Here is a 27,058-nt window from a genome sequence, read left to right on the forward strand (position 1 = left end):
TTCTGCATAGCATTGTGCCTGGGTATTACTTTTTCTTACTCCACCTTTTGATATCACTGGACCTGCTCAACCCTTGTCCTCTCTTAATTTTGAGGATTCCAATCGGAAGATGCCTATTACAAACTGTTGCAGGCAAATTCAGTAGGAGTGTAAATTGCTATAACTCATCTGATGGGCAATTAGGCAATGAGTTTAAGAAGCTTTAAAAATGTTTGGCTAGGAATAGTGGCTCATGCCTATAGTCCTAGCACTTTGGGAGCCTGAGGTGGGAGGATCGCTTGAGGCCAGGAGATTGAGACCAGCCTGGGTAACATAATGATACCCTGTCTCTATTTTAAAGGAAATTTAAAAAAATTTGAAGAAGTTTATAATTTTTGATCCCATAGTATCCTAAAAGAATATTCAGAAGTGTGCAAAATTATTTCTGTATAAGATTATTCATCATGGCATTATTTATAAATTTTGAAATGGAAAGCAACGAATATAAGGAACAATTAAACACTGATTAAATAAAACACATGACATCCATGTGATAGAATATTACATAGCCATTAAAATTGCAAAAAATCCAATCAAATAGCACTATGCTATATTCATAATGTTTGTTGTAAAACAGCATGCACATTTGAATCACAATTTTGAAAAAAGTAATAAACACAAGTAGAAAAATAAGAGGAACATACACACCAACATTTTATAGGAGTTACTTCTGCATGTGGGGTGATGGGTAGTTTTTCTTTTAATGCTTTTTTATTTTCTCTGTTGAACATGTGCTCCTTTTGACATCTTAAAAACATGACTGTTCTTATTTAGGCATGAAATATTGGCTATATGCTGAATGAACCATCGAGGTATTGAGTAAGGGCCAGGCCAGTGGGTATGGCTATCAGACATGAAAGTGGCTCGAATGAGGCTGAGAAAATGTTTTTGTTGATTTCTGAATTGGGGTTCTGTTCTGAAAGTCTCAAAAAAGCTGTTATGGAAGGAGAACTATTCTTTGCCTTAAGGATTTTAGTCTTGCTGGAGAGAAAATAGCCCATCAAACTATGAGAGAGCAGAGGAAGGAGGGGGTGTCCATGTGGGCCCCACAATGACAAGAGGCAGGAGCTGTGTGTGGGCAGCTGGGCCTTGAAGGGCAGATGGAAAGTCAATAGGAGGAGGAAAGGGGGTGGCAAGGGGTGGCAGGAGGAGTTTCCTTCTGCTCCTTCCCTAGAAATCCAAGCCGCTTGTTGTAGCTCTGCTTGGACCAATGAACCCCAGAAGCTGTGTGCTGGGTCAGAGTAAGTGTTGCCAGACCATCTGTGAGGAGTCTGACCCAGCCTGGCATGCCATAGGGATAACCATGGAAGGGCACGGCCCTACCCAGCACCAGCTGGGAGGGAACCTGCCTAGCTGCCCATTGCCCTGAATAAATCTGGGTTACAGCTGCCAAAGCAGTTTGTCCGGTGCTTGTGCTGTCCTGCTGAGCAGCCCGGTGCTGGCTGGGCAGGAGCGTGGAGGGTGCACGAGGTATGGGCTAAGGCCTCACCGTGGCATCTGCTGTCTGGATAAGAATTCCAAGTCTCCATGTGTCCCTTTATGACTGATAATAACCCTTGGGTTGTGGGCAGCAGCATACTCATAGGAATACTAAGTGCACACAGTTGCATGTGCCCTAGGCCACCACCCCTACCTCCCCACATACACACACACCAGGCCCTGAGCATCTTTAGATTGGTGGGTCAGTGGGAATGCAGCCCCTGTCCCTTCTTGTCCTCATCCCACAGCCCAGCATGGAGGTGCCATCCTTGTGAAGCCCCATCGTGGCTGACTAGGCTCCTGGCAGCTCCGTCTTCTGGAGTGAGTCAGCCAGATTCTGGGGCCTTTGCTGCTCTGAGAACCTGCCAGAGTTGAGATAAGCTTCTGTCTTCCTGGGTGATTTGGGGAGGTCCATGCTCACTCTGCTTACCCACCCCAGCTTCCTCAGCTTCAAAAGAAGGATCAGGCAGGTGAGAGGAGTCCCCGGCTTACCTCAACCTAAATAAGCCACAAAGCGAACTGTGACAAGGCTTAACTGCCAATTGTAGTTGTTAATGTTGGTGTGTTTTGTAGTTAACTGCCAAAAAGTCTTCTAAGAAGATGAGATGCTTTTATTCATTCATTCAACAGATATTTATTCGTTTAATAGATATGCATGTTAAGTGCTAGAAGAAATGGGAATGGAGAAGAAAAGACCCAGCAATTCCACTTTCATATATATGCACCCAAGATAATTGAAAACATATGTCCACACAAAACTTGTACGTAAGTGTTCATAGCAGAATTATTCATAATGAACAAAAAGCAAAACAACCCAAATATCCATCAACTGATGAATGGATTAATAAAATGAGATGTATCCATAGTGAAATATTATTTGACCATGAAAAAGGAATAAAATACTGCTAGATGCTGCAGCATGGATAAACCTTGAAAGCATTCTGTGAAGTGAAACTAACCAGATGCAAAGGGTGTTATTGCATGATCCCACTTACATGGGATGCTCAGAATAGACAAATCTCTATAGATTTTTATAGACAAAAAGTAGATCTAGTGGTTGCCTAGGGTTGAGGAGGTGGTAGATAGAACCGAGGGGGTAAGAGGCATAGAATTTCTTTTTGGGGTGTTGAAAATGTTCTAAATGTAATATGGGGCTTACCTCTGTGAATTCAACTCCAAGTTGAGGGGTGGATGAGCATCACTCAGTTGGCTGGGCTCTGCCCTCATTGCTCCCTTTGGCTGGTATCCCAGGGGGCGTTTTGATTGTAAGTGGGCTTGTTGTGGTGGCTGCTAGACTACAATAAAGCCTTAGTTTCTGTAGATGAAGGCTAAGGCATGAGGTCAGACCACGTGCAGGGCAGTGATTCCTATAATTGCTAGAAAATCAGGCTATCACAGGCATTTACTCCTCCTTCTTCTGAGCCCGTGAGGATGGATTGGTGGCAAAGACACATGGTGTGACCTGATAGGATATGCCCCTGTTCCACAGCTTCCCAGTTTCCTCAGTCCTGCCAGACAACATCTGGGCAAACCAGCACAATCCAGCCTCTTTTTTTCCATCACTATCACCCCAAGTAACTCACCTTTGCTCTAAACACCCCTGCATTTTCCTGCAATCATCTCTTTTGTTCATGCTGTGTCTTCTGCCCTAAATGAACTTTCTTCGTCATTCCCTGTTAAAATTCTACTCTTCTGTTAAGATGTGGACCGAACATCATCTCCATTCTTCCCACCATCCAGCATCAGGATGCAACTCCCCCCTTCTGTGACTCCCATCACACCCATTATCCTTTGTGGCTGGGTGACAGCACTGTCGCCCTGCTCATCTTCCTATTGTGGTATTTCTGTCTCTACCATGGATGGTGAGCTCCCTGGGGGCAGGTATACTCTACAATGTCAATATGTATCCTTCATGGTGCCCCATTCAATGCCTTGCACATGGTATGCTTTTAGAAAATGTCTGCTGAGTGATGGTGTAGGCATTTTTCTAACCAGATGGGCTATGTTCTGCAGAAACTCAGCATACAGGAACTCACCATTAATGAGTTTGAAACAAGGGGAACTGATTTCACAAATGGTACCTGTTTGCAAGATTTTGAGCTCTCTCCATCCATTTGCTCACTTAGGGCTGCATTCAGTGGTCAACCTCTGCATCTCTGTATCTCCCTGTGCCTTCCCTCAGATCAGCTAGCACATTGCTAAACGCCAGTAGCTTCTGCAGGAAGTACAGGGTTTGCACCACTACTGGGAGTGCTCTAAGGGCTGAAGAGGGAGCTGCTAAAATTGAGAGATTTTCAGTTCATTATGTTCTGTTCAGTTAAGCCATCAGTGATATTTCTTCTTTAGACCTTTATCTTTTCTGCCAAACATAAAAATATTCCAAGCATTTGCACCCATATTGGTGAATTACAGACAGTGACATGATGAATTTTTTTTTAGCAGAAAACTGTTGTTTTTCCTCTGTGTGATTTGTAAAGGTCTGTTGTCCTTTTGCAGAGAATTTTATTATATGTTAGTGCCAATTTGTTTTCCAGAGGAGCACATCTCCAAATTTATAATGAAAGGCAAGCAAAGTGGGACTTCATGGCCTTGGCTGGACACCAAGTGATAGCTAATTTTTGCAGCAGGGAAGACGAAATAACAAGTCCCTGGATTGCAATTTTGGTTTCTCCTTCTGTTCTCAAACAAAATTGTTTAAATAATAAACTCTTGTCTTCATCATAATTATTAGTTAATGAATGCATGTCTGTATTTCAAAAGTATATTTTTATTTTTTAGATCTTAAATGTCATCCTAGGATTGGCAAATACCTTTGGGCTGCTGACCTTTGATTAAGTCAGAAGATGCTGGTGAAATGAATTAATAGTTCATTTAGCCAAATGAACTATTGGACAAACAAAAGTCTAGTTGACCAGCTGTTACTCTTTAAGGCTCATGTTAGCAACCATCTGATTTTTAGCCAGTACAGAGAAATGATGAGTATGTCCATTTGGTAGAACGAATGAGTTACATTTAAAACTATATATTTTATATTTACTTGATTAACTTGATTTGCTTGATTATAGACTCTGAAATAAGGAATGTCATTGTAACATAACTCTAGCAACCATTTTGGAATCTCATTTGCTGCCAAGAACAAATGAGGATCTTAATTTATTCAATTTCTTATGTCAGAATATAAACTTTACACAATCCAAAAAACCTCTTCCCATGTCTCCAAATGAGGATCTTAATTTATTCAATTTCTATGTCAGAATATAAACTCCACACAGCCCAAGAAACCTTTCCCATGTCTCCCTCACTTCCCTGTTGTGCTTGTTCTTGTCTGCTCAGAGCCCTCCTAGTGTGGAGACTGTACCTTGCACACATACACACTCACACATGCACACACACTCCTATCTCCATTCTTTGAGGACTCTGATCTGCTTCAACCTTCAAAGGTGCTAATGGGTTAATTTATTTATCATTCGCCCAAGTCACATACCATATTTCCTCAAATCTAAAATGACATTGATTGCAAGATGCTACATTCATTTATGTACTATTAAAAAAAAAAAGAATCCAGAGATTTGTTAGGCCCTGATGTTTAGAAATGATACAGTGTGAGCCTTGCAATCAATGAAATGTACTTAAATTTTGAAGGGAGGCTTTTGGAGGCAATACCTTAGTGACTCCAATGGTAGAGTGTCAGGCATCTTGGCGGACTGCTGGGGGAGGGCTTTGGAGTCAGATGACTGTGTTGTCACACAGTCACATCATGTAGTAAGCTGCTTATTTCACATCTCCAGTGGGACTGGCTCTAGGTGTGAAGATCCAGTGTATAACAAAGTGAAACATCCACAAGAAACATGTAAGAAGAGGTGTAGATCTGTCCATAGGAAATTCACAGATGTCCTGTGATGCTGCAGAAATCTCATTGACCAGCAAAGCCTGTCACACAAGTGTTCTGAGAACAGTCTATAGTCAATCTCTTTGCCTAGGCACTGGGCTGAGGTAGAGACTTGAGTTCTAATTTTTGTTTTGCTGTTAACTAGTCCAGGGGCCAAGTGTCCTAGGTGGATGGTTTTTGCCCTTCGTCCTCAGTTCCTTATGGGAGGCGAAAGTTAGAGTTCCTCAGGGGAGGCAAAAGGCCATGGGCCTTGGGCTTCAATCAGGATAGCCCCACTTTTATGTCTTAGATACTGTATGTCTGTGATTCCCTATTTTTAAAAAATGTTCCTCTGCAAAATGAAAGCTTGAAAGTCATTGATAAAGATGAACTTTATCCTTTTTTCTACTGCTAAAATTCTCAGATTTATTATTTCACTTTAAAGAGGTAGATTATAGAGAAATATTAGATGCTTTCTTCTTTCATGGTAGCATCAAGACAGGAGGGCCAAGCGTTACTCATGTGAGAGGTTGTTCTGTTCCAACTGCTTCCTCCTCACTATTCCTGCTGTGGCCTCACCTATAAGTGAGCCCTTGGGAAGGAAGCAGATTTGCCCAGTGTCTTAGTCTCCTATTGCTGCTGTAACAAGTTACTACAAATTAAATGGCTCAAAACAACATAAATGTATTATTTTACAGTTTTTCAGGCTAGAACTCTGACATGGGCTAGAATAAAGGAGTTGGCAGGGCTGCACTTCTTTCTGGAGGCTCTAGGGAAGAATCCATTTCCTTGCCTTTCACATTTTCTGGAGGCCACATTTATTCCTTGGTTTATGACCCCTTCTTCCATCTGGCGAGTGAGTACTTTTCACATCTCCCTGATTCTCTTCCATAGTCACATCTCACTCTGATTCTCTTCTGCCTCCCTCTTCCACGTCTAAGGATCCTTGTGATTACATTGAGCCTGTTAAATTCAGTATAATCTTCCTATTTTAAGATCACTTGATTATCAACCTTAATTCTATCTGTAATCCTAATTTCCCTATGCCATGTAATTAACATATACAGAGGTTCTGGGGATTAGGATGCAGTCCTCTTTGGGGGCCATTATTCTGTCTTCCACACCTAGAAATAGGAGTTGTAGTGTGACAGGGCTCGTGAGAATCAGAAAAAAGGAAGTGACACAAAACAAGCTGCAAAGCTGTAAGCTAGCCTATTTTGAGTTGTGACCTTATCCCCATGTTATTGCTAGATAATGTTTATCAAACAAGGGACTCAGGGAGTAGCACATAAATATTTCATGTGGGATTGGTGTCACAGGCTGAGTTTCCCAGAAGCCAACACAGAAATGGAAACTTCCATGAAGAACATTTATTAGGAGTGGTCTTCGGATTCACACCTTCGAAACAGAAGGAAAATGATAAACAATTTGTGCAGAGAGAGAAGTTGGACTGCAAAGCAGTCTCAGCAAAGGTATCTGCTGACACCACAGGGAACTCTGAAGGTGGGGTGAGGGTGCTAGACCAGTAAAGCTCATTGGATGTGGGCTGCTCCAGGAAGGGGAACGGGATGTGACCTTGAGTGAGGCATCTCTCTTCAGCTAAGGCACTTCCTGGAGAAGTCTGTCTGCCAGCAAATCCCCAGCAGCTTGAGGGAATAAGTTCACCAATCCTAAAGAGAAATCTGAGTGGTGCATCCCAATGCCCACTACAAAAGGACTCTAGTGTAGGGAGCTGGTCAATGAACTGGGGGGAACTCTCCAAGGCTTAGGTCCTAGAGCAGAGAAAGTGTGGGTAGGAAATGTAGGGATTTTCCCAGGCAGGCAAAGAGTTGATTCAGAAAGGATATTTTTTCATCTTCTACCTATACCCCAGTCTCTGCAGAACTCTGAGGCTCCCTACCTATAGGGAGACAGTCTGCCTGCCGGTCACCTCCTACTCATCACTGGAATCACAGACAGAACAAGTGGTGGCAACACTGGCCTGAAGATTCCTGACAGTAAGTAGATTTACACAGAGTAAACAAGAAGCTGGACTGAGTTTGGTTTAATCTCTCACCCCAGAAACCCACATGCTGACAGCAGGGTCAATTCCACAGTGTTTATGTGCCTTGGTGGCTGCTGCTCATGGTGGCTATTTCCCATGATCACATCTCATTATTCTTTATTACCTTGTCATCTAGAGGAGGAAGGATATCATGATCAATATTCTGTGAATTCATAAATTATTTCACTTCTTCCAGATGAACTCTGTACCACCAGCATTATGACCCTGGCGTCCCTCAGAACTCTACACAGGGCTGGGAGTCTAGGTTAGCCTTAAGTGAAAGCAGAATAAGTGGCTCCCCGATTCAGGGTCACCAGAAAAATCCTAACCCGTGAGAACCTTCCTACCCTGTTTTCTGATGTCTGAAGGCCCACTATTAGGGCACAAAATTTTCAACTTCAAGCTCTGATCTCAATTAAATGTAGACACTCTCAGAAAGGGTCACTATCTCTCAATGAAAGCACATTTTAGATGTTTTCCTGGGGGAAAAAATGGGATATAAGTAGCAATGCTCCAAGTACCAAAACCTCCCTAAGTCACCTGTGAAAAGCCATTTGGCAATAATACCGAAAGCTTTTAAATGTTCACACTCTGACGTAGCACTTTCACTCCTGTGAATGTAAGCTAAGGAAACTGATCTCAATACTGAAAGGACTTTATACACAAGAATGGGCCAGGCGCCCTGGCTCACGCCTGTAATCCCAGCACTTTGGGAGGCCGAGGCGGTGTTGAGGGGGAAGCACTTGAGGTCAGAAGTTCGAGACCAGCCTGGCCAACATGGTGAAACCCCGTCTCTACTAAAAGTACAAAAATTAGGTGGGCGTGGTGGCAGATGCCTGTAATCCCAGCTACTCGGGAGGCTGAGGCAGGAGAATCTCTTGAACCTGGGAGGCGGAGCTTGCAGTGAGCTGAGATCGCGCCACTGCACTCCAGCCTGTGCGGCAAGAGCGAGACTCTACCTCAAAAAAAAAAAAAAAAAAAAAAAAAAAAAAAAAAAAAAAAAAAGGAATAATTTATAAAGGTGAAGCTTTGGAAGCCACTTCAATGTTAAACATTTGCGAGATGCTGAGAGAAGTGACAGCGTTATCAACCCAATTTTTTAAAGTCCTGCCATTAAAAATTATAGGTAGGAAGCGTTTGTAATAACACAGTGAAAATGTTCATGTTACAAAGTGGAAAACAACCCTGGATTCAGGTTATTATGTGCGTTTTACCACAGCTGTGTAGAAACAAATCCATACACATGGAAATCGAATGAAGTGAAACGCATGCAAATGGTAATGATGCTGTGCTTGGGGCAGAATTGGAAGCAGTGTTAAAGTCATTTATCATCATTCGTGTTTTTAAAATGCCGTGTGATGGCTGCAATACTTCTGTAACGAATGATGTTTAAGCACGGAGCCCTTTACTGGCCGACGCGCGGGTGGGAGATAGCAGCCGCGCCCACGCTCAGGTGGCGGCTGCAGGCAGGGCCGGCTGGGGCCGCAGAGGGGTCCGCTCCCGACTGAGGACCCTCTGCTCTTCTTGCAGACGTAGGTCTGGCCGGGCTTGGAAGCGTCACCCAGCCTCAGGCCGGGGACCCGCCGCCAAGCGCCGCCTCCGCGGGATGGTCCTCGGCAGCCGCCGTAGCGCAGAGACGAATCCGCGCGCCCCCAGGCTGCCGCGAGCTACCAGGAGGCTTCCACCTGAGCGGCGCGTCCTCAGGGCTTGGGCCTGGCCTCCTCGCCTGTGAGGTGGCACTGTGGCAGTGCCCACCTCGTGGGCTGTGTGAGGGCCGAGTGAAATCGTGCATATGCGGTAAGAAAGTGCTTTTCACGGTGCCCTGTCCTAATATGGGCTGCCAGCCTAAGTACAGAGGCACAGTCCCAGCCCAAAGGCCAGTTTCCAGGTGAGCCCCTGTCGGGGAGACCACCAGACGGAACAGTGCCAGTCTACACTCCTGCACCGAGCAGGGGACAGTGTGGACGGCAGAGAGGTCTGAAGTCCCTTTAGAATAAGGATAATGCTTCAGGGTTGTTAAAAGGATTAAATGAGATGATATCTAAAGGGATTAGCACAGTGGCTGATGCTAAAATAAATCATTTTCCCTACTGCCACTGCCCTTAAAACCAGACGCCTGCAACAGCCGGCCGGTACGTCTCCTCATTTGTAAACTGGAGTTAGCAGGTGTGTTGTGAAGATTGAGAAAATTACGCATAGGCAGAACCTGGCGTTTAATATTTGGGAAATGGCAGCAATTCTTTCTTCACTAGATAATCTACAGGCTGCACTGTGGTAGGCACATATGCTTAGCACCGATTCTTTTAAGTGCAGGTAAAGAGAGAGAGAAGACATATTGTGTAAGTCGAAGGAGCCAGCCGCGTCCAGGCCGCAGCAAAACCTCAGCAGTACTGTACCAGGGCCCTCTTCAGTGAATGAATCTCCTCTTTGGCCTGTTTGCTGTCTGTTTGCATTTGCTGCACCCATCAGTTCCCAGACCTGGCCTTTAAAGCCAGGAGCTCTAGGATGCTTGTCCCAATCCTAGAAAACAAGTACAGCACACACCAACAGCAGCACCCCTAAAAGCCAGCCCTACTGGCAGTGCAGGCCCTGCAACCCGTAGGTAAGTGGACACTCTAAGCTTCTTGGAGACAGCTAACTCAGGGCCTGATTAGCTTACTCCCACCTCCTCTCTTCAGGAAATCAGACTGTGTAAAGTAAGAGAGAAAAGAAAATTAGCATAAGTCTATTCCATTGTCTAATGAGCTGTGTTTCACTTGTGTTAAAAGTGAATTGTGGGCTGGCGTGGTGGCTCATTTGCCTGTAATCCCAACACTTTAGGAGGCCACGGCAGGCAGATTGCTTGAGCCCAGAAGTTTGAAACCAGCCTGGCAACATGGAAAAACCCCATCTCTACAAAAAATACAAAAATTGGCAGGATATGGTAGCTCATGCCTGTAGTCCCAGTTACTCTGGAGGCTGAGGTGGGAGGATGGCTTGAACCTGTCAGGTCGAGGCTGCCGTGAGCTGTAATCACGCCAGTGCACTCCAGCCTGGGTGACAGAATCAGTTCTTGTCTAAAAAAAAAAAAAAAAAAAAAAAAAAAAAAAAAAAAAAAGTGAATTGTAGTACCAGCTACATTTATAGAGCCCTTTGTCTTTACAGTCATGGTGCTAAAGTCTCTGATCTCATTTAATCCTTACAACCACTCTCACAATGCTCTGTCCATTTTACATATTGGAAAACTAAGACTCAGGTTAAGAGAGACTTGTTGAAGGTCACAGCTAGTAAGCTGCAGAGAACCAGAAAGTGAATCTGGGTTGACCTTGACTCTAAACAGTTTGCTTTTAACAACTATACTCCTTTGAACATATTTACCCTATTTTCTTCATTAAGTAAAATGCATTCTGTGTCTTAATTTTCAGAACCTCTAATAAAACATTTTGCAGAACATATTTTCTAAGTATCCCTGATCCCCACAAACCAGGCTTTCTTCCCTAATCTTTTAGTCATTGCAAACATGTAATAGATGCATGCTGAGTTTGTGAGCTTGGCACCACACATGACAGGCTTTGGTTAGGGAATTCAGCTACAAGCAACCAAACCCTCATAGCCAAAGCCAGGGGTGCTAGGACCCCTGGCCCTGCAGTGGCCCTGATACGGCCTTTCCATCCTCACAGTTACTGGGACAAAACGTCCTATGCTTTCACCCTTATGTGGCTCCAGAGGTAGGATTTAATTTTTTAAAAATCTGCAATACTGCAGCAGAAATGTAGTTATGAGTCAGGGATGTGTACGTGTGTGTGTCTGTGTGTGAAAGCCAGTCTCTCAGCACCAGCTAAAAATGTGAAGCAGCAAGTCTGTGCTGGGAATTGAGGACACCATATGCTTGTATTTCTAGGTCTTCCTAAGAATTATATAACTGCCCCCAAAGCCAGGGGGCAGGAGCAGGGCCAGCCGTGGGAGACGTTTCCAAAGAGGAATGCTGAGGAAGGACTGACCTTGAGGAGACAGGGAGTTTGCCAGGCTGTGGAATGTTCCCAGCCTTGGGGCTTAAACAAAAACTGTATTCAGAGGGTGAGTGCTCTGTTGAGAACAAACCCTATCTGTCTCCTGCTTTGTCTCGGGGCTTCTCAAGGTGAGCCCTTTCTCTGCAGGTTCTGGATATTGAATTTAGAGGTGGGCACAGCTGCCAGAGCAAGGCCCTGGTAATCCTCCCAGCCATCTCTAATTAGCCGACTTCAGGGATCCCCCCCACCCGCCGCCCTTCTCCGGAGTTCTGAGGGTTAGGCAGAGGGGAGATAAAAGCTCTCATCTATTCATAGAATAAGGCTGCAGAAAGGCACCCTGGGAGGAGAGCTGTGGGAGGGAATACAACCAATCAACAAAGGTTTATCAAGGGCTCACCCTGTGGTCACCCTTGGGGGAGGGAGGTATCTGATTGGCCCCATCCTGCTGAGGGCTTCTTTACAGTATTCTTTCCTAGAAAACATCCTCCCCACCATCCTCGCTCCCCGCTCCAGATCTTACTTGACTAAAGCCCATTATTCTTATAGGCCTCACTTCAGAGGCCTAAAACCCAGAGCAATGTTTTTCAAGCTGTGGGTCATGACCCATTAGTAGCTTGTGTAATTAATTTAGTAGGTTACATCGAGCATTACTGTCCCCCATACCCTCCAAAAAAACAAAAACCAAAAGAACAAAGGAAATAGAAAAGAGGCTATCTGAGCACACTGGACACCATGAAGTTAAGTGTTGTTTCAGTTATGTGTATACTGGATCATGATATAAAAAGCCAAATTCTTACTGGTGATTGTGATTAAAAAAAAAAAAAAAAAAAGATTCAGAAACTCCTGGCTTAGAGGCTGCGTCTGTCCGTATCCTTCTCACTGCAAGTGTCAGAAATCCTGGCTCAATCTAACTTAGACGAGGAGGACATTTATTATCTCACTTAAAGGGAAGACTAGAGGCGTTGCAGGCCCCAGGGTAGTTAATACAGTGGCTCAACCCTGCCACCAACAGTACCATGCCTTCACAGTGGGTTTTATCCTCAAACTGGTAGTAAGATGGTTACAGAAGCTCCATGTCATATCCAGAGAACACTCAGTGGGAGGAGAGACAAGAGACTAGATCTTCTCATGTCTCTGAGGAGTGAAGAAATTTTTCTTGGAAGCCCTCTGGCTGAATTCACTCTCTCAGTAGAGAATTGGTCACAAGTGTATTCCTAAATCCATCACTGGCAAGAGGGTATAGGAGTCTCATGAGTAGATGAGACTGAGCAGGAGATCCCCCTGGAGCTGAAGGTGGGAGAGAAAGGTGGATACAAAAGTGATCAAAAAGTAGGACCAAATGATAGAATGGGAGAAGATGCTTGCAATATCTAAAACTGACTAATATCTAGAATACACAAGAAATTCCTACAAATCAGGAAAAAGACAGCAACCCCATAGAAAAATTAGTAAAAGATATGAACATGCAATTTATAGAAGAATTAACCCTAAAATCTTACAAAATATGATAAAATGCTCAAAATCATTGTTAATCATCAACAATATGAATTTAAATGAGACTTTACATACAGTAGACTGAAAACAATTATTAATAGAAACCTGTGAGGTCTGAGAAAGTGAAAAAAAAAAAAAAAAAAGGAAAAAAGGCCAGCTGGATAATTCCAATGATTGGCAGGGTGTGAGGACATGGGAACCTCACGCTGCTGGTGAGACTGTGGACTGGTGCAGCCATTCTGGAGGGCAGTCTGGTCTTCTTGGTGAAATTATATAAATGAATATATCATGTGACCCACAGTTGTGTCCCAGGGGAAATTCTCACAAAGCGAGGATGTTCCTGCAGTCTTATTAGTGGTGGAAGGGAGTTGCCCACCACTTGAGTGTCAATTATTGTGGAAAAGAATAGGTCAGATGTGGGGCGGGCACACAAAAAGCACTGTGCAGCAGTTAGAAGCAATGGATCAGGAGTACTCATAGCAAAAAAAAAAAAAAAAAAAAAAAAAAAAATCTACTTGGTGGTTATGAGCTTTATTGAAAGGTCATTTTCTGTTGAACATGCATACTGAGATGTATAATGGGTGAAACGATGTCTGGGATTGTCTTAAAATACTTCTGAAAGAAAGAAGTAAGGATGGAGTAGAGAGACTAGATAAAACACAGTTGGCAAAATGTTGGTAAAATTGTTCAAACTAGGTGATGGCTACATGGAGGTTTGTGATATTATCTTCTCTACTTTTGTGTACCTTAGAAAATTTTTATGATAAAAGTTTAAAAGTACATAGACACACACACAAAACAATACCCATGTTGCAAGAACACATTGAAGTAAGAAGATAAACATTAAAATGGTTGGTTACCTTTTAGGAAAAGAAAGGAAGAAGAGCTGAGTATAGTGCAAAAAAGTGAAGAGTGCTGGCTTAAGAAGCACGTATGCTAAAATTGGAACCACACAGAGATGACCATGACCCCTGTGCAAGGATGCCGTGCAAATTCATGAAGGATTCCATATTTTTATAAGTAAATAAATGGAAAAAAATGTAAAGGAAAAAGGTCCAGAAAAATTGGGATGACCAAGGGGAGGGCATGTACATTTGGCAGGCAACCAGCAGGGCCTGCCTGGAGCCCATCTTTATTTTCCCCAGGAGCCTCCTCCCAACCCCTGAGGCTTGTTAGGCTCCTCCTGTGGTTTTCTGTGGTACCAGGGGATTTTCCTATTCTGGCACTTACCACACATCATCTTAAGACCTGCTCATTGCACTGTCTTCCCCACAAGACTATAACAGCGAGTGGGCCTATGTGTTTGTTTTGCTCAATTCCATGCCCCCAGCATGTGGCACAGGGTCCACCATTCTGGGTGCGCTCTAAAATCCATTTAGTGAAAAACAGTAGCCAATGTTTGTTGAGTATTATCTCACTTTATTCTACAACTCTGTGAAGTAGGAAATAGTATTTTCACCCATTTGATTAACAAGGAAATGGAGGAGGCTCGGAGAGGTTAAGAGACTTGCCTAAAGTCAGAGCTAAAGTGTGGCAGAGCAAGGATCCAGGCAGACCAGCTGCCATTAGAACCAGTGTTCTCAGTCTCTGCACCATACTATCTTGAAGAGGGATGGAGACCAGTGGTGTCGAGGAGAGAAGCTAACACACTTGAAATATTTTTCAGTCACCATCAGACACTCCCAAACCAAGAGCTAACGCGGTGGTACAGGCTCTAGGAGCTGTGTGGTTGAGAAGGGAGTGGAGTGATCAGAGAGATGGGGAACACTGGAAAAGAGATTAATAGAATGTGATAGGAAGTGATTACAGTTGAATCCAAAGGCATCTTCCCTAAATTGTTATGGGGTTGAGATGGTAGGCTGAGGCCCAGCTCACACTTATGGGGGTGTCTCTTGCTTTCTAGGTAGTTCTTAATTAGTAGTTCTCAACTGGGGGTGATTTTGCCCTCCAGCGGACGGACATTTGACAGTATCTGAATACACTTTTCCTTGTCACAAATGGAGGGAGAAGGGTGGCTAATGACATCTAGTGGGTAGAGCCCAGGGAGGCTGCTAAACATGCTAAAAATGCACATGTACAGGGTAGCGTCCCCCAAACAGATTCATCTGATCAAAATCTTAACAGTGCCGCAGTTGAGAAACCCTGCTTGAAACCCACCAGTTCTTAACCTGAATGATAGTTCTGACCATCATTCTGGTTCCACAGTCTTTCTCTCTCAGCTTCCAGAATCTCTAAATACAAGGACATGGCAAAGACACAATGTTTTCAAGAGAAGCCTGAGTGTGGGCTGGGCCTAGGGAGCCTCACATGATGGCATTTCGTTTGATGGTTCATTACAGCCCAGGGCCACTATACCATCATCCTGCCTTTCTACTGTCTGATGCTTAATCCCAGTGGTGTGCTGGTTAATGTTTAACAACCAGCTCTCTGGGAAAACAAGTCCTGGTTTGTAGCATTTGGCAGTTTCCATGGTGCAACTATTCCAACCTTGGCCAATTTAATATTAGCAATGAGAAGTCACCTTGTTTGCAAAATTACTGAAAATTTAACAGATGAGCTGGTGTGAACCAGCTCCTGCACACCACTGCTTAGACCCCACCTTCCAATCTTTTATGTTGTCATAAGCCACATAAATGCGTACCCATTGAGTCAATGGCTTAACACAATAAAAGTGGATTTCTCACACAATAGTGTGATATGTTGTTCCTGATAGAGTGGTTCTCCCACATGGCCCTCCTCCAAGCAGCAGCTCAGGACCAGGCTCCTTCTGTCTTGGCACTTACTTCCTCTAGAGCAGTGGTTCTCAAACTTCAATATGCATCAGAGTCATCTGGAGAACTTAAAATGCAATTCCCCAGAGTTTCTGACTTAGTAGGTCTGGGATGGGACTTGCAGATGTGCATTTTCTAAACCGTTCCCAGTCTTTGCTGATCTTGCTGGTTGAGGGACACATTTTGAGAATCATTGCTCTGAGGCAGTGATTTGATTTTTTTTTTTTTTTTTGAGATGGAGTCTCGCTCTTTTTGCCCAGGCTGGAGTGCAATGATGCGATCTCAGCTCACTGCACTGCAACCTCTGCCTCCGGGTTCAAGTGATTCTCCTGCCTCAGCCTCCTGAGTAGCTGGGATTGCAGGCGCCCACCACCACGCCCAGCTAATTTTTTGTATTTTTAGTAGAGACGGGGTTTCACTGTGTTAGCAAGGCTGGTCTCGAACTCCTGATGTCAGGCGGTCCACCTGCCTTGGCCTCCCAAAGTGCTGGGATTACAGGCGTGAGCCACCGTGCCTGGCCTGAGGCAATGATTTTTTACCTTGGCAGCGCATTGGAATCACCTGGAAAGCTTTGTTAAGTCCTGATTCCTGGTTCCACTTCCAGAGTGTCTGTTTTATTTGGTCTAGGATGCAGCCTGACAATGGGGATATTTAAAACTCCCCTGTGATTTCAGTCAACAGCCAATGATGAGAACTGTTGCTTGAGGGCCTTCCTGTTTCTTCCACCATGCATCTGGTGGGTATACAAAGAGAGTGCTTTTTTGTGGAAGGGCTTATGGGCCAGGCCTGCAAGTGATATGTACATCAGGTGAGCTCCTATTCCGTTGCCTAGAACAGTCACATGGCTGTACCTCCACAAGTTGGGGTGAGAAATGTGTTCAAGGTGGGTGCTTAGGAAGAAGAATGGGTATGGTTTGTTGAACAACTAATAAGTTTCTGCCATGCCTATCTATTAGCTACTCATTTGGAATAAGTATACCTAGCTAGCTCTTCAAGTGTATGGACCCACAAGAATCTGATGAGTCCACAGTAGTATATGGGAGTCTCTGGCTTTAGAGTATGTTGAGGTAAAAACCTCCAGGGGCAACACAGGGTTCTTTTATGTCCCTAATGGGAAGCAGCTTGATCTAGTGGAAAGATTAAGGCTTATAGATATGTGTTCAAACATACTCTCAACCACTTCTTACAGGCTATTAACCTCTCAATTTCCCTCTCTGCAAAGTGGGGATTGTATTTACCTCTAGCTACTTCATAGGATGAAATGAAATAAAAAGTCCCCAAAATAGTGCTGTAGGCAGTAGTACATCTTCAATAAATGTTGGTTTCCCTTCCCTTAGAAAACATTGCCTTGTTGGCACCAGTGATAAGGGAACTGGATTGGGTGACCAGCAAGGACTCTGGGCTTCTCTCCTGGCACATGCACATCGGGTGAAGAGCTGGCTGTGAGCATTTTGCTGTCTCTTCTTTGGGAGAGAACCCATACACAGAAGATTTTTATAGTAAAGGATCAATGTTTGTTTCTGGGACAATATATAGTTGGCAATAATGTCCTCAGATGCTTGTCATTTTAGCAAAACTTTAAAAACTTGTAACCAGGCTGGGCACTGTGGCTCATAGGTATAATCCCAGCACTTCGGGAGGCCAAGTTAGGAGGATCTCTTGAGCCCAGGAGTTTGCGAGCAGCCTGACAACATGGTGAGTGAGACCACATCTCTAAAACAAACAAACAAAAACACCGCCAACAAAAACCTACAAGCAGTTTTAAATAGAACAATGATTTATACTACAAAGACATTCTCTGCATTTACCGAATAACCTCTTTAAACAGCTCTTCTTTCCTATGCACAGATTAACTGTACTGCATCAGAGTCCTAAATGGGAAGGGAAGAGATGAGAAGGGATGAGATCCCTGCTTCTTATAGAAGACAGGGCCAGAAGGGACAGTGTTAAAACTTCTGTCAGCTGAAGGACAATCATGAACACAGAGGAGGCCTCTCTACAGCCCACAGGAGGCAAGGGACACATCCCTGTACGCAGACAGCCGCAGCCTGGGGGAGCAGATCTGCCCATTCACCTAACAGGAGAGGCAATGCCGAGCTTGCCTGGGATTAGAGCCTCCCACCTTCTTGCTCCCCAGTTACACAAGTTGCAGCTTGATCACCTGGCAGCTCCTGGGGGCAAATCCATTTGAGTAACTGTTCAACAGCATGTGCTTAATTTCCAAGAAACTTTCCATGATCTTATGTTTTAACACCAACTCTAACCTTCCCTGTTGTTTTTCATAAAAACACTGCCCTTCTCCTATTCTTGGCCCCTGCTAGTGCTTTCTACCACCACAGTGAACTGCCCTAGCATGTTGGGAGCCCAGGATTCGAGCCTGTCTGGGTTCAGGCAGATTCGCCCAACTCTGCCACTTTGTGGCTGTGTGACTTCAGGCAAGTTACTTCACTTCTCTGAGGCTCAGTTTTTTCACTTGTGAAATGGTCATAGTTTAGGACATTGCCTGGCATGTAACAACCACTATACAGTAAGTAGCTACTTCCATTAGGTGGGAACAGCAGTGCGTTCCCCTGGGTTTATCTTCAGGAAACATCTGGAGCACAGTTTGGGGTGGAGATGTGTGTGTGGGCAGGTGTAGGAGGTGAGTGACCTTTTGTTGAACTATGATGAAGGGCCAGTCACTGTACTTAGCCCTTTCCACATTTTCCTTCACTTAGTCTTCACAATAGCCTCATGAAGTAGGAACGGGGGTCACCTCCATTTTACAGACAGGCTTGGAGAGACCACATGACTTGCCCACATTATCCACCTAATACGCCCAGTATCCAGGCCTCCCAACCCACTACTGAGACTTACACTGTCTCCAGGCACACGGGTGAGGGGTTGGGGCTGAAAAGGAAACCCAGCACTTGAAAGTCTGTGGGCACAAATCCTGTGTAGCCCCACCAGCAAGCCTGAGCCCAGCCAGGAGATGCCTCCCACTGTGCACGCCCGAACATCCTGTGCACTCAGGTTTGCATCTAGGAGGGCAGCACACAGCGTAGCTGGTGGGAAATGTGAGACCCACCCATTCCAGTCTTGTTCCAGCCTTGCCTCCTCTTCTTAACCACAGGATACCATGGACAAGTCCCTTTGCCTCTATGCCCTCCTCCTTCACTAGGGACTGTTGACCCCCTGTGCTAAGTGCTTAGTTTTCTTTGTGAGGCACTAAGCTGAGCACCAGGGATAACATGGAAAGAACAGATTGGCTTTATGACCTCATAAAGCTTAGCAGGAAAAAAAAGGGATATTAAATTAATAGTTACATAACTGAGTAATATAGATAATTAGAATTGTGAGTTCTATGAAGAAATACAGAGTACTTATCAACTATCTGATGGGAGATTCCAGTCTAGTTGGGGGAAGGGAGGGGTTTCTTGTGAGAGCATTAGAGGCCCAGGACGGAGACTAAAAAGCTCTGGAACCAGGCAGGTCCGGGGCTGATGTTCCTCTTGGTGTCTCTGTCTTTGTGGATCTCTTTACCTAGTACCTTTGCTTGCCATGGGTCCCCACTCAACTTTCTAACACCCTAATTCCATGCATGACTCATTCTTACCCTCTCTAACTTCAAAGTCTTGAGAGAGGAGAGGCCCTAACTCACAGATGGGTAGCAAGTCGGGGCATGGATTTCCCTTGGCTAAAGTGGCAGCCCTAAGCCAAGAAGCAGACTCAAAGTGATAGTTAAATGTTAAAATGATGGCTGTTTGGGCAACAGAAAAATATGCATGCATCCATTCATTCAGTAAACATCCATAGCATTAGATGCTGGGGAGGATATAGCCTGGTCCATGTCATCTAGGAACTCATAGTCTATCTGGGAACAGGCAATCAACAGAAGTGGAAATGCTACACTAAGGTGTGCAAAAGTGAGGATCCAGACCTAATGGGTATTCACAGGGTGAGTGGATTTGCCAAGTGAATGAAGGTCGGGGGTAAGGTGGGTGGGTTGGGAGAATGCCAAAGGGACTTATAGGATGGCAGAAGAAAGGGTGTATGGCACATTAGGGGACTGCACAGGAGTTTGAATGGCTGAGCAGAAATAGGTTTATGTGTTGGAGTCCAGTGCGAAGATGGATGGTGGAGAGGGGCAGCCATGTGGGCTTGGAGGGTGGATTAGAGCATTAGTTCTTAGATTTTGCTGTGCATCAGAATCACCTGGAAAGCTGCTTTTAACAGATTGCTGGGTTTCATCTCCAGTTTCTGATTCAGTAAGTCTGCATCAGAATTTGCATTTCTAACATGCTGATGCTGCTGGTCCAGAAACACTTTGAGAAATGCTGGATTAGAGAAAGGCAAAAATTAGGGATACCACCAAAAAGCTGCTTCAGGCACCCAGATGTAAAGGACACCGGCAGTAGAGAGAATGAATTATTGAACAGCAGCCACTATGAGACTCTCTTTTATGCATAATTTCACTTAATCCTTTTAACAGCTCTGAAATATTCTAGAGTAAAGGAAGCACAAAGAGGCTTAATTATGTGCCCTTCGTCATTCAGTGATGGGTCACTATCTGTGTCTATGTTAAAAGACACAAAGTCTACGTTCTCTACCACAACATTGGAATCCACAGTAATTGGGTGAGGGGCAGAGCAGGAAGAGAGGGCTCACTCACCTCTCCGGTTTCTGCCTTGAATAGTAGGGTGCTGAATGTCATCACTGCCTAAAGCATATTTATTTGTGGAACCTCAAACTTAGGCTTGCCATTGGTACTAAGACTCAAGTATGCTGTGCTCTTTCTGAACAAATGCAGATGTCCAGGACATACTGGATTTGTACATCCAGGGCTCAGGAGAGGACCAGATTAGAGATGGAAATCATGCCAGGAAGAGTATGAAGCAGGGAGAGAAGGTGTGGAGGCCCTCCCTGAGGAAGCGAGGGGTCAAGCCGGTGAAGAGGGGGCTGAGAACTAAGGAGTGCACAGAGACAGTGACAGAAAGGTGGGAGGTCTGGTTTCAGGAAGTGTGTGATAGATGGAAGAGATGCAGCAGAGGTCAAGGAAGGACTAAGACGCATCAGGAGGTCAGTATGAATGACCTCAATCAGACAATTTCTGTGAACTGGTATTCATGGGAGCTGGAAGAGGCAGAGGGATGATTGGGAGGTGAACAATTAGGAGTGGCAGTGACTCTTCTAGAAGTTTGTCCATGAGGGAGGGTGATAGCTAGAGAAAGGGGTAGGGGTCAGGATGTGAAAGGGGTAAGACTCCAATTTAAATGCTGAGAAGGACCTTAAGAAGTTGAACATATCAGTGAGGGCCCATATATTGAAAAAGGTATGTGGTCAAAAGTGTTAGGAAGGCATTTAAAAGGGGGGTCAGAGACAGAGATCTGTAGGGAATTGACAGTGCTGAGGGCCATTTTGAGAAGCTGCTTGTGAATCCTCTGGAGTGATTTTAGCTGCTAGTGACAGGGCCAGGAGGAGAGTTTGAGCATAGAGGTAGAAATGACAGCCCAAGCATTCCTGCTTTTAGAAAGCTAGGAAAGCTCTAACCCACAGCAGGCCTGGCTTTGGTGCCAGCTTTACCCCTGAAGAGCAGCTCACTTACCTGCTCTTCCTAAATCAAATGTTTGGCTGTAAAACTTTTTATTCAAAGGATTGTCACATAGTAAAGGGCAGAAATATTCTGGTGGAAAATCGAGTGGGAAGTTCAGAGCCTGCCTTTCGCCTCGCTCCCTCCAGGGTTTCCCCAGAAGACCAGGGCTTCTTAGAGCTGTCAGAGAAACACTGGCTTAGCTTTCTCTGGGGTCCCCTCATCAGAAGCTAATGTCTCAGTGTTTCAAATCTTTTGCATCAGGAAATGCCCACGACCTCCATCACAGCAGCTAAGTGCACTGGTCTTCTCCAGGGATGCCAAAAGTAGACATACAGGGAGTCGAGGTATGGATACCACCAGTGTGCCAGCCTGAGCTCACAAGAGACGTCTTGTGTGACTGGCCCTGCCGTCACAGCTGGGCCAGTAAAGTGCCTTCCAGGAGGATCTAGTTGCTACCTGACTCACAACCCTCTAATCCCAAGATCTTTTAGTTCTGTTAGTTTCATCCTAGTTTCCTTATCTTGGTCTGAGCAAATGACACATTTTAAAGATGACTTGCAGACAAATGTAGAGATCATCCCAGGGGAAGTGCCCCAAGAAAGGAGAGTCCAAGAGCACCTGCCCCTGGTGGGTTCTGCGGCTGGAGTGGGTGGGTGCAGCAACCACAGCCCCAGTGTACAAGAGTCACTCCTGCCCTCTCCCCCATTGGCCCAGCTTGGAAATGCACAGCAACCAAGCATGAGGACTGAGTTAAGCTTTTCAGAGAAAAGACACTGATCATCTGGCAGATCACGATCAGTTTGGTGCCAGAGGTAAGGAGTTTGCTTGTTGTGTTTGCTTGGAGGTGACACTTGGCAATGACAGCCTGGGAGAAGCACCAGCAGTTAACAGCACTCTGCACCACTCATGGCTGAGACTGAGGGGAGCCTTTTACAGCAGCTCTGAAAGCAGGAGGTGTTCTCAGACTTGACCCTGAAGTAAACACATCTCTTTCACCTTTTTCTTGAGTGCCTGCTGGCACATAACCACTTGCTGAAATTGTGTCATTGATGCTAAATTAGGAACACATTATATGGAAGGAAGGGAACCACTTCTCAGCACACATGCCCAGGCAGACTGTGTGGGATAGATTTCTGCTTCTCAGATAAGCCCTGGGCTAGACATACTTGAGATGTGGTGGTGATCTCTGGAGGGAAAGCAGGAAGGCTTCAGGTCTGTGTTTCAGACTGGAAGAGAAGGGCCTCATCTGCAGTTTATTATACTCTGAGGCTCTGGAAGTCCTTTAGGCAAGGTGCTTTTCCATCAAAAAGCCAGATGCGAAAGCAGCAGGTGGAGTTACAGCCCTATCACCCCAGGCAGCAGCCAGAAAAAATATGTCAGGTAAACTCACCTACTCCAAATAAAAGAGCATGGGCAGAATGCTTCCTCTTAGCCAGTGGTTTCCAAACTTGAATGTAAATCAGAATCACCCGAGGGCTTATTAAGCCACATTGCTGATGCATCTCTGACTCAGTGGGTCTGGGCCCACCTTCCTAGCAAGCAACCAGGTGATGCTGATAAAATGCTGGTCAGGGATGCACATGTTGAAAACCACAGCTCCAGATCACACAGACATCTGTACCAGAGAAGCGACGAGGGCACAGACAAATTCCATTATAATAGCCATCTTTATTTGTAAAAATCCAGATATAAAATGTATTCTTTCAGTCTTTCCGGGTGTTCCTTTTTTACAAAAACAAAAAGGCACATAAAAACCTTCCCCGCTGTCATTTCCACAGATGGATGGTTTTCAGGCAGCCCTCCCCCCTCCCCCCATAGAGCTACATGCTTCATTCCAGGACGTCTCGCTTCCCCACATGCTGCGGTGCTTTCCTACCAGGGTAGAGTTCCAAACTCCAAGACTGAAGTACACAAAGAGGGGGTGGATGACGGATGCAGAGTGTGTGGCCTGATGCTCCACGGCGTGCAGGACGGGGGGCTAGTAGTAGGTTTCCTTCTCTACCCAGCCTGTGGGTGGCAAAGAGACAGATAAGACACACAACAGTGAATCTTCCACGCTCCAGCATTACAGAGGGAAACGGATGAAAACCAACCTGAGGATGACAGGGGTAGGGTGTGTTAAAATCCAAATTCAACATGGGACCTCAACTGTACTTATTTAAATGTTTTTTTAGGAATACCAAGTTACCTGGAAAGATGGTTTAGATTTCTGACAAATTTTCACTAAATCATACTTGGTTTGTATTTTAAAGTCTAAAACATGACCAGTCCTCAAACTGTAACTGAGATCTACATTCTGAAGATGTGACTATGGTCAGTTTGCTGGTCCAATCACCTTAGCTAATCAGACTGACCACTGAGGGAGCCCAGACACCTCAAGGGAAACAAAAAGCCAACAGAACTACAGCCCCTCCCCGCTTCTCCTCCAACCAAAGTCAGAATGCCCATAATTACCGCCAGGGCGTCGCCTGATGATGAGTTTTCTGACTTCATCATATACGAAGATGAGAAGGGAGTAGGGGAAGGCACAGAACCACCAGGTAGGTCTGGAAATAGAATGAGGTACCAATTTATACGCACGCGAACACAGTTCAAATAAAGAAAGAGAAATTGCACGTCACCACAGTGACAACGAAGTAATCAGTCTGAAAGAAGAAGCCAAGTACAGTCACAGTTAACTACTGAGTCATTAACAGAACAAATAAAAATGTCTTAAAACAGATTGCTTGCTGCTCCATGTGCCCAGGGCCTAGAGACGCAGAGGAAATCAGTCTGCAGACTTTGTAATGGAATCCCTACTCATCTTCAGTTTGGGTTTCATAAGAGTTGGTTTATAGGATGAGCAGAGTACATTTTCTGTTAAACATCCCAGAGCAACTGAACATTTTTTTCTTTCTTTCATTTCTAAAGTGTTTAAGAAGCTCTTAAGACCATCTGCCTAATATCCCAGCATTTGAAGATAAAGACCTGCCAGTGTGGGTCAAAACCAGTTTATTCATTCCCCAAATTTGATCTCTGACAACAGCATTTGGGATATGCAGCTCTGTATTCTGAGTCCTGGTCCTGGGGACTGAAAAAAGCTGAGCCCAAAGGCTTCCAAGGGGCCCAGAGGCTGAGCCACACAGTCTCCAGCCTGCTAACAGGCTCCAGGCAGCCTCCATGATCACCAGCTCCCTGCTATGACGTGAGAAAGGCTGTCCCTGGGCAGGACTCTGGTGGTCTCCTCTTCTTCCTGTGTCTGACACGGCAGCTAAGAGAGATGACCTCATTTGACTCAGTCACCGAATAACTGAACCACCTTCCAAAAATGGGCAGAACCTGTCAGAACAATCTCTTTGGTGGTGGCAAAAAAACCAAAAAAAACCAAAAAAACCAAACAAAAAAACACCATGGAAGGACCCAGAAGATGGAAATGCCCCCTTTACAGTGTGATTTTCCATCAGCCCTTTTGGAAAGCTCTGTGACCTCTCCCAGCCCCTTCTTGATACATAATGGCCCAAGCTGACAGAATTCAATTTGGAGATGCTGGCCCCTGCTGTACACCAGCTTTGTGTAGGGAGCTAGGAATGCACAGAGAAGAAAGACACTGTGGCCCATGCCTTCTAGATTAAAACCTAGCAGGGAGGTGAAATGATAAGCAACAAGTAATGCCAGAGAAGAGGTGCAAGTGCACAGGCCCTGGAGGGACAAGCTCTAAGGAAACTGGCCCTGAAGGGACTATCGGGATTGGCAGGGTAGGAGGGAACAGAAGGAGGGATGTGGGGAGGAAGCATCCTTACCAAATACAAAGGAAGAGGAAGAAAGTCGAATTCACCTAACATGAGTTTGGATGGGTAAGGGATACAAGATAAAGCTATAAAGACAGGTTGGGACAATGAGACTGACTCTGGATGCCAGTCTCATCTTGCACCACAGATGATGTCTGCACATACCCCACAGAAAGTGAATGAGGCTGATGAGTTCTGGTTACTTTAGGGATAAGATGAGCTAAAGGAAGTGCTGGCAACAGGGGGATTGAGAGATGGTCCAGACGGGTGTAAGCAAGGATGGGGACAGTGGGAATTCAAAGGAGACTAATGCTTTAAATCAAAAGCTTCGAAGGAACTTGTAAATGGATCCCACAATCTGTGGCTTTGCACGTTTTAATCAAGTTGCAGCTGCTTAACCTCAATCAGGTATCAGTTACCAGGTATCACCAAACATAACCAATGTTGCAAAAAGCTAATGGAGTTTGTGATAAACCCTCTATTTGAAAATTCAACTTTATCTGAAATGCAGAGTCATTCACTGCGTTTAAGGCCAAAGACTAGCAGTGTTTCCTTTCATCAACTCTACCCATGACTGATTATGAAGTAAAAGGGACCTTAGATCTGCTTCTCCAACCTTCTTTGAGAGCAGAGGATTCAGAGTCCCAGAAAGGTGGAGGACTTGTAATGGGACAGTGACTAAGTAAGCAAATCAAGATTTGAGCGTGGGCGCCTAAGCTCCAGGGTACCCCCAGTTGGCCTCTAAAGACAACTGGACTACAGCTGTGGTAGACCTGAGTGTTGTGGTTTGCTGTTCCATGGAGCTAAAGCCTGTGTGGCTTTATCTTACCTTGGGCCAAATCCTAAGCACTAGCTGCTATCATGGAAGCCTCAGGATTTGTTAGTCTGATTTACTGACATGTAAAGCTTTCCCAGTTTTCTGATCCATGGGAATTTTTGTACATACCACTAAAAATTCTGAAAATAGCAGCTATTACCACAAATAATGGGGGGACAAGCCACACATACTATTTCATACTTTTTGGAGCTACAAGAGGATCAACTTACTTGAGGGGATACATCCTAAGAGCAACACCCATTCCAGGGCAGTAGGAAAGGAAAGCAGCCAGGGCTGTCTCTTCAAAGAGGCCAAATATCAAGATCTTGTTCCTAAAATCAAAGTGGGGGAGAAAAAGCTTAAAAGATGCAAATAAAGGTTTTTCTTTTAATGCTATGCATTAAAATGGCAGATCAACATCTTTATGTATTAGCTGTACTTGAAAACTTGGAGGTCAGGTGAAAAAACTAGAAAATTACATTTCTTGCTTCCTAAATTTGCCCTATAAACCAGGGATTCCAGAAACCTGGCTATATGTGTCGCATGTTGAGTTTCTGGCAAAGGGTTTACAAATCACCAGTCCCCTTCTTTGAGCCAAGGCCCTGATATGTCCTTCATTACTTACTTCATCCCCTGCTGGAAGACCGAATTCCTCCTGGTCTTACAAATGACCAAGTCGGCCCACTGCACCACCACGATACTGACGAAGAAGGCTGTGTGGCAGGTGAACTCCACGATTTTCCTCTGCTCATAGGTCTGAAATACAGAAGGCAGAAGATGAGCTCTGGCTCTTCACCTGCATGGCCGGTGGCAGTGTGGCCTCAGTCTTTTGGGGCTTGAGGAGCTCTGACATTGGTCAGGTCAGAGGCGCCCACTCACCCACTGCTGCCCGTAGCTGTCTTCTACATCGTTGATCCAGCGGTCATCCCAGTCCACTCGGAGGCCCAACAGGTGAAGTGGGAGGAAGCCGTTCTCAGCCAGAATCACAAAGTAAGTAAAGAAGCCGCCCAGGGCCTGGATCATACCTAAGTTGGAAAAACATCCCAATTACTAGAACCTCACATGCAACGGTACCTGTATAGCCTTTAGCTGATTACTGCAGCGGGCCTGGGAGAGCACATATGGAGGAGTGTTTCCCACTGGTTGATAAAAGCACAGGGAAGAACTGCCTGGTCACTCACAGGCTATGAGGGATGGGATGGAGGACCCCAGAGGTAC

At 45.0% G+C, this 27,058-nt stretch overlaps 1 protein-coding gene, 1 long non-coding RNA gene and 1 other non-coding gene across 3 annotated transcripts in view; 2 read left to right on the plus strand and 1 right to left on the minus strand.

Moving 5' to 3' along the window:
• Positions 1 to 6,100: 6,100 nt before the first annotated feature.
• Positions 6,101 to 26,839, plus strand: LOC139355678 (uncharacterized). Its single transcript, XR_011606636.1, has 2 exons — positions 6,101 to 7,383; positions 8,961 to 26,839. It is a non-coding gene; the product is annotated as an uncharacterized lncRNA (long non-coding RNA).
• LOC112426212 (U6 spliceosomal RNA) lies at positions 13,826 to 13,929 on the plus strand. Its single transcript, XR_003017500.2, has one exon. It is a non-coding gene; the product is annotated as a U6 spliceosomal RNA (small nuclear RNA).
• LOC105479125 (ATPase Na+/K+ transporting subunit alpha 1) overlaps positions 22,905 to 27,058 on the minus strand; it is a 31,522-nt gene continuing 27,368 nt past the window's right edge. Inside the window, exons 19-23 of the mRNA XM_011736937.2 lie at positions 26,720 to 26,865; positions 26,466 to 26,596; positions 26,071 to 26,172; positions 23,711 to 23,802; positions 22,905 to 23,263 (exon numbers count right to left, since the gene is read on the minus strand). Coding sequence (XP_011735239.1) covers positions 23,235 to 23,263; positions 23,711 to 23,802; positions 26,071 to 26,172; positions 26,466 to 26,596; positions 26,720 to 26,865 — 500 coding nt within the window. The 3' untranslated portion in view covers positions 22,905 to 23,234. The remainder of the gene's footprint in view (positions 23,264 to 23,710; positions 23,803 to 26,070; positions 26,173 to 26,465; positions 26,597 to 26,719; positions 26,866 to 27,058) is intronic.

Source organism: Macaca nemestrina, chromosome 1 (assembly GCF_043159975.1).
Source record: "Macaca nemestrina isolate mMacNem1 chromosome 1, mMacNem.hap1, whole genome shotgun sequence".
NCBI classification, from domain to species: domain Eukaryota; kingdom Metazoa; phylum Chordata; class Mammalia; order Primates; family Cercopithecidae; genus Macaca; species Macaca nemestrina.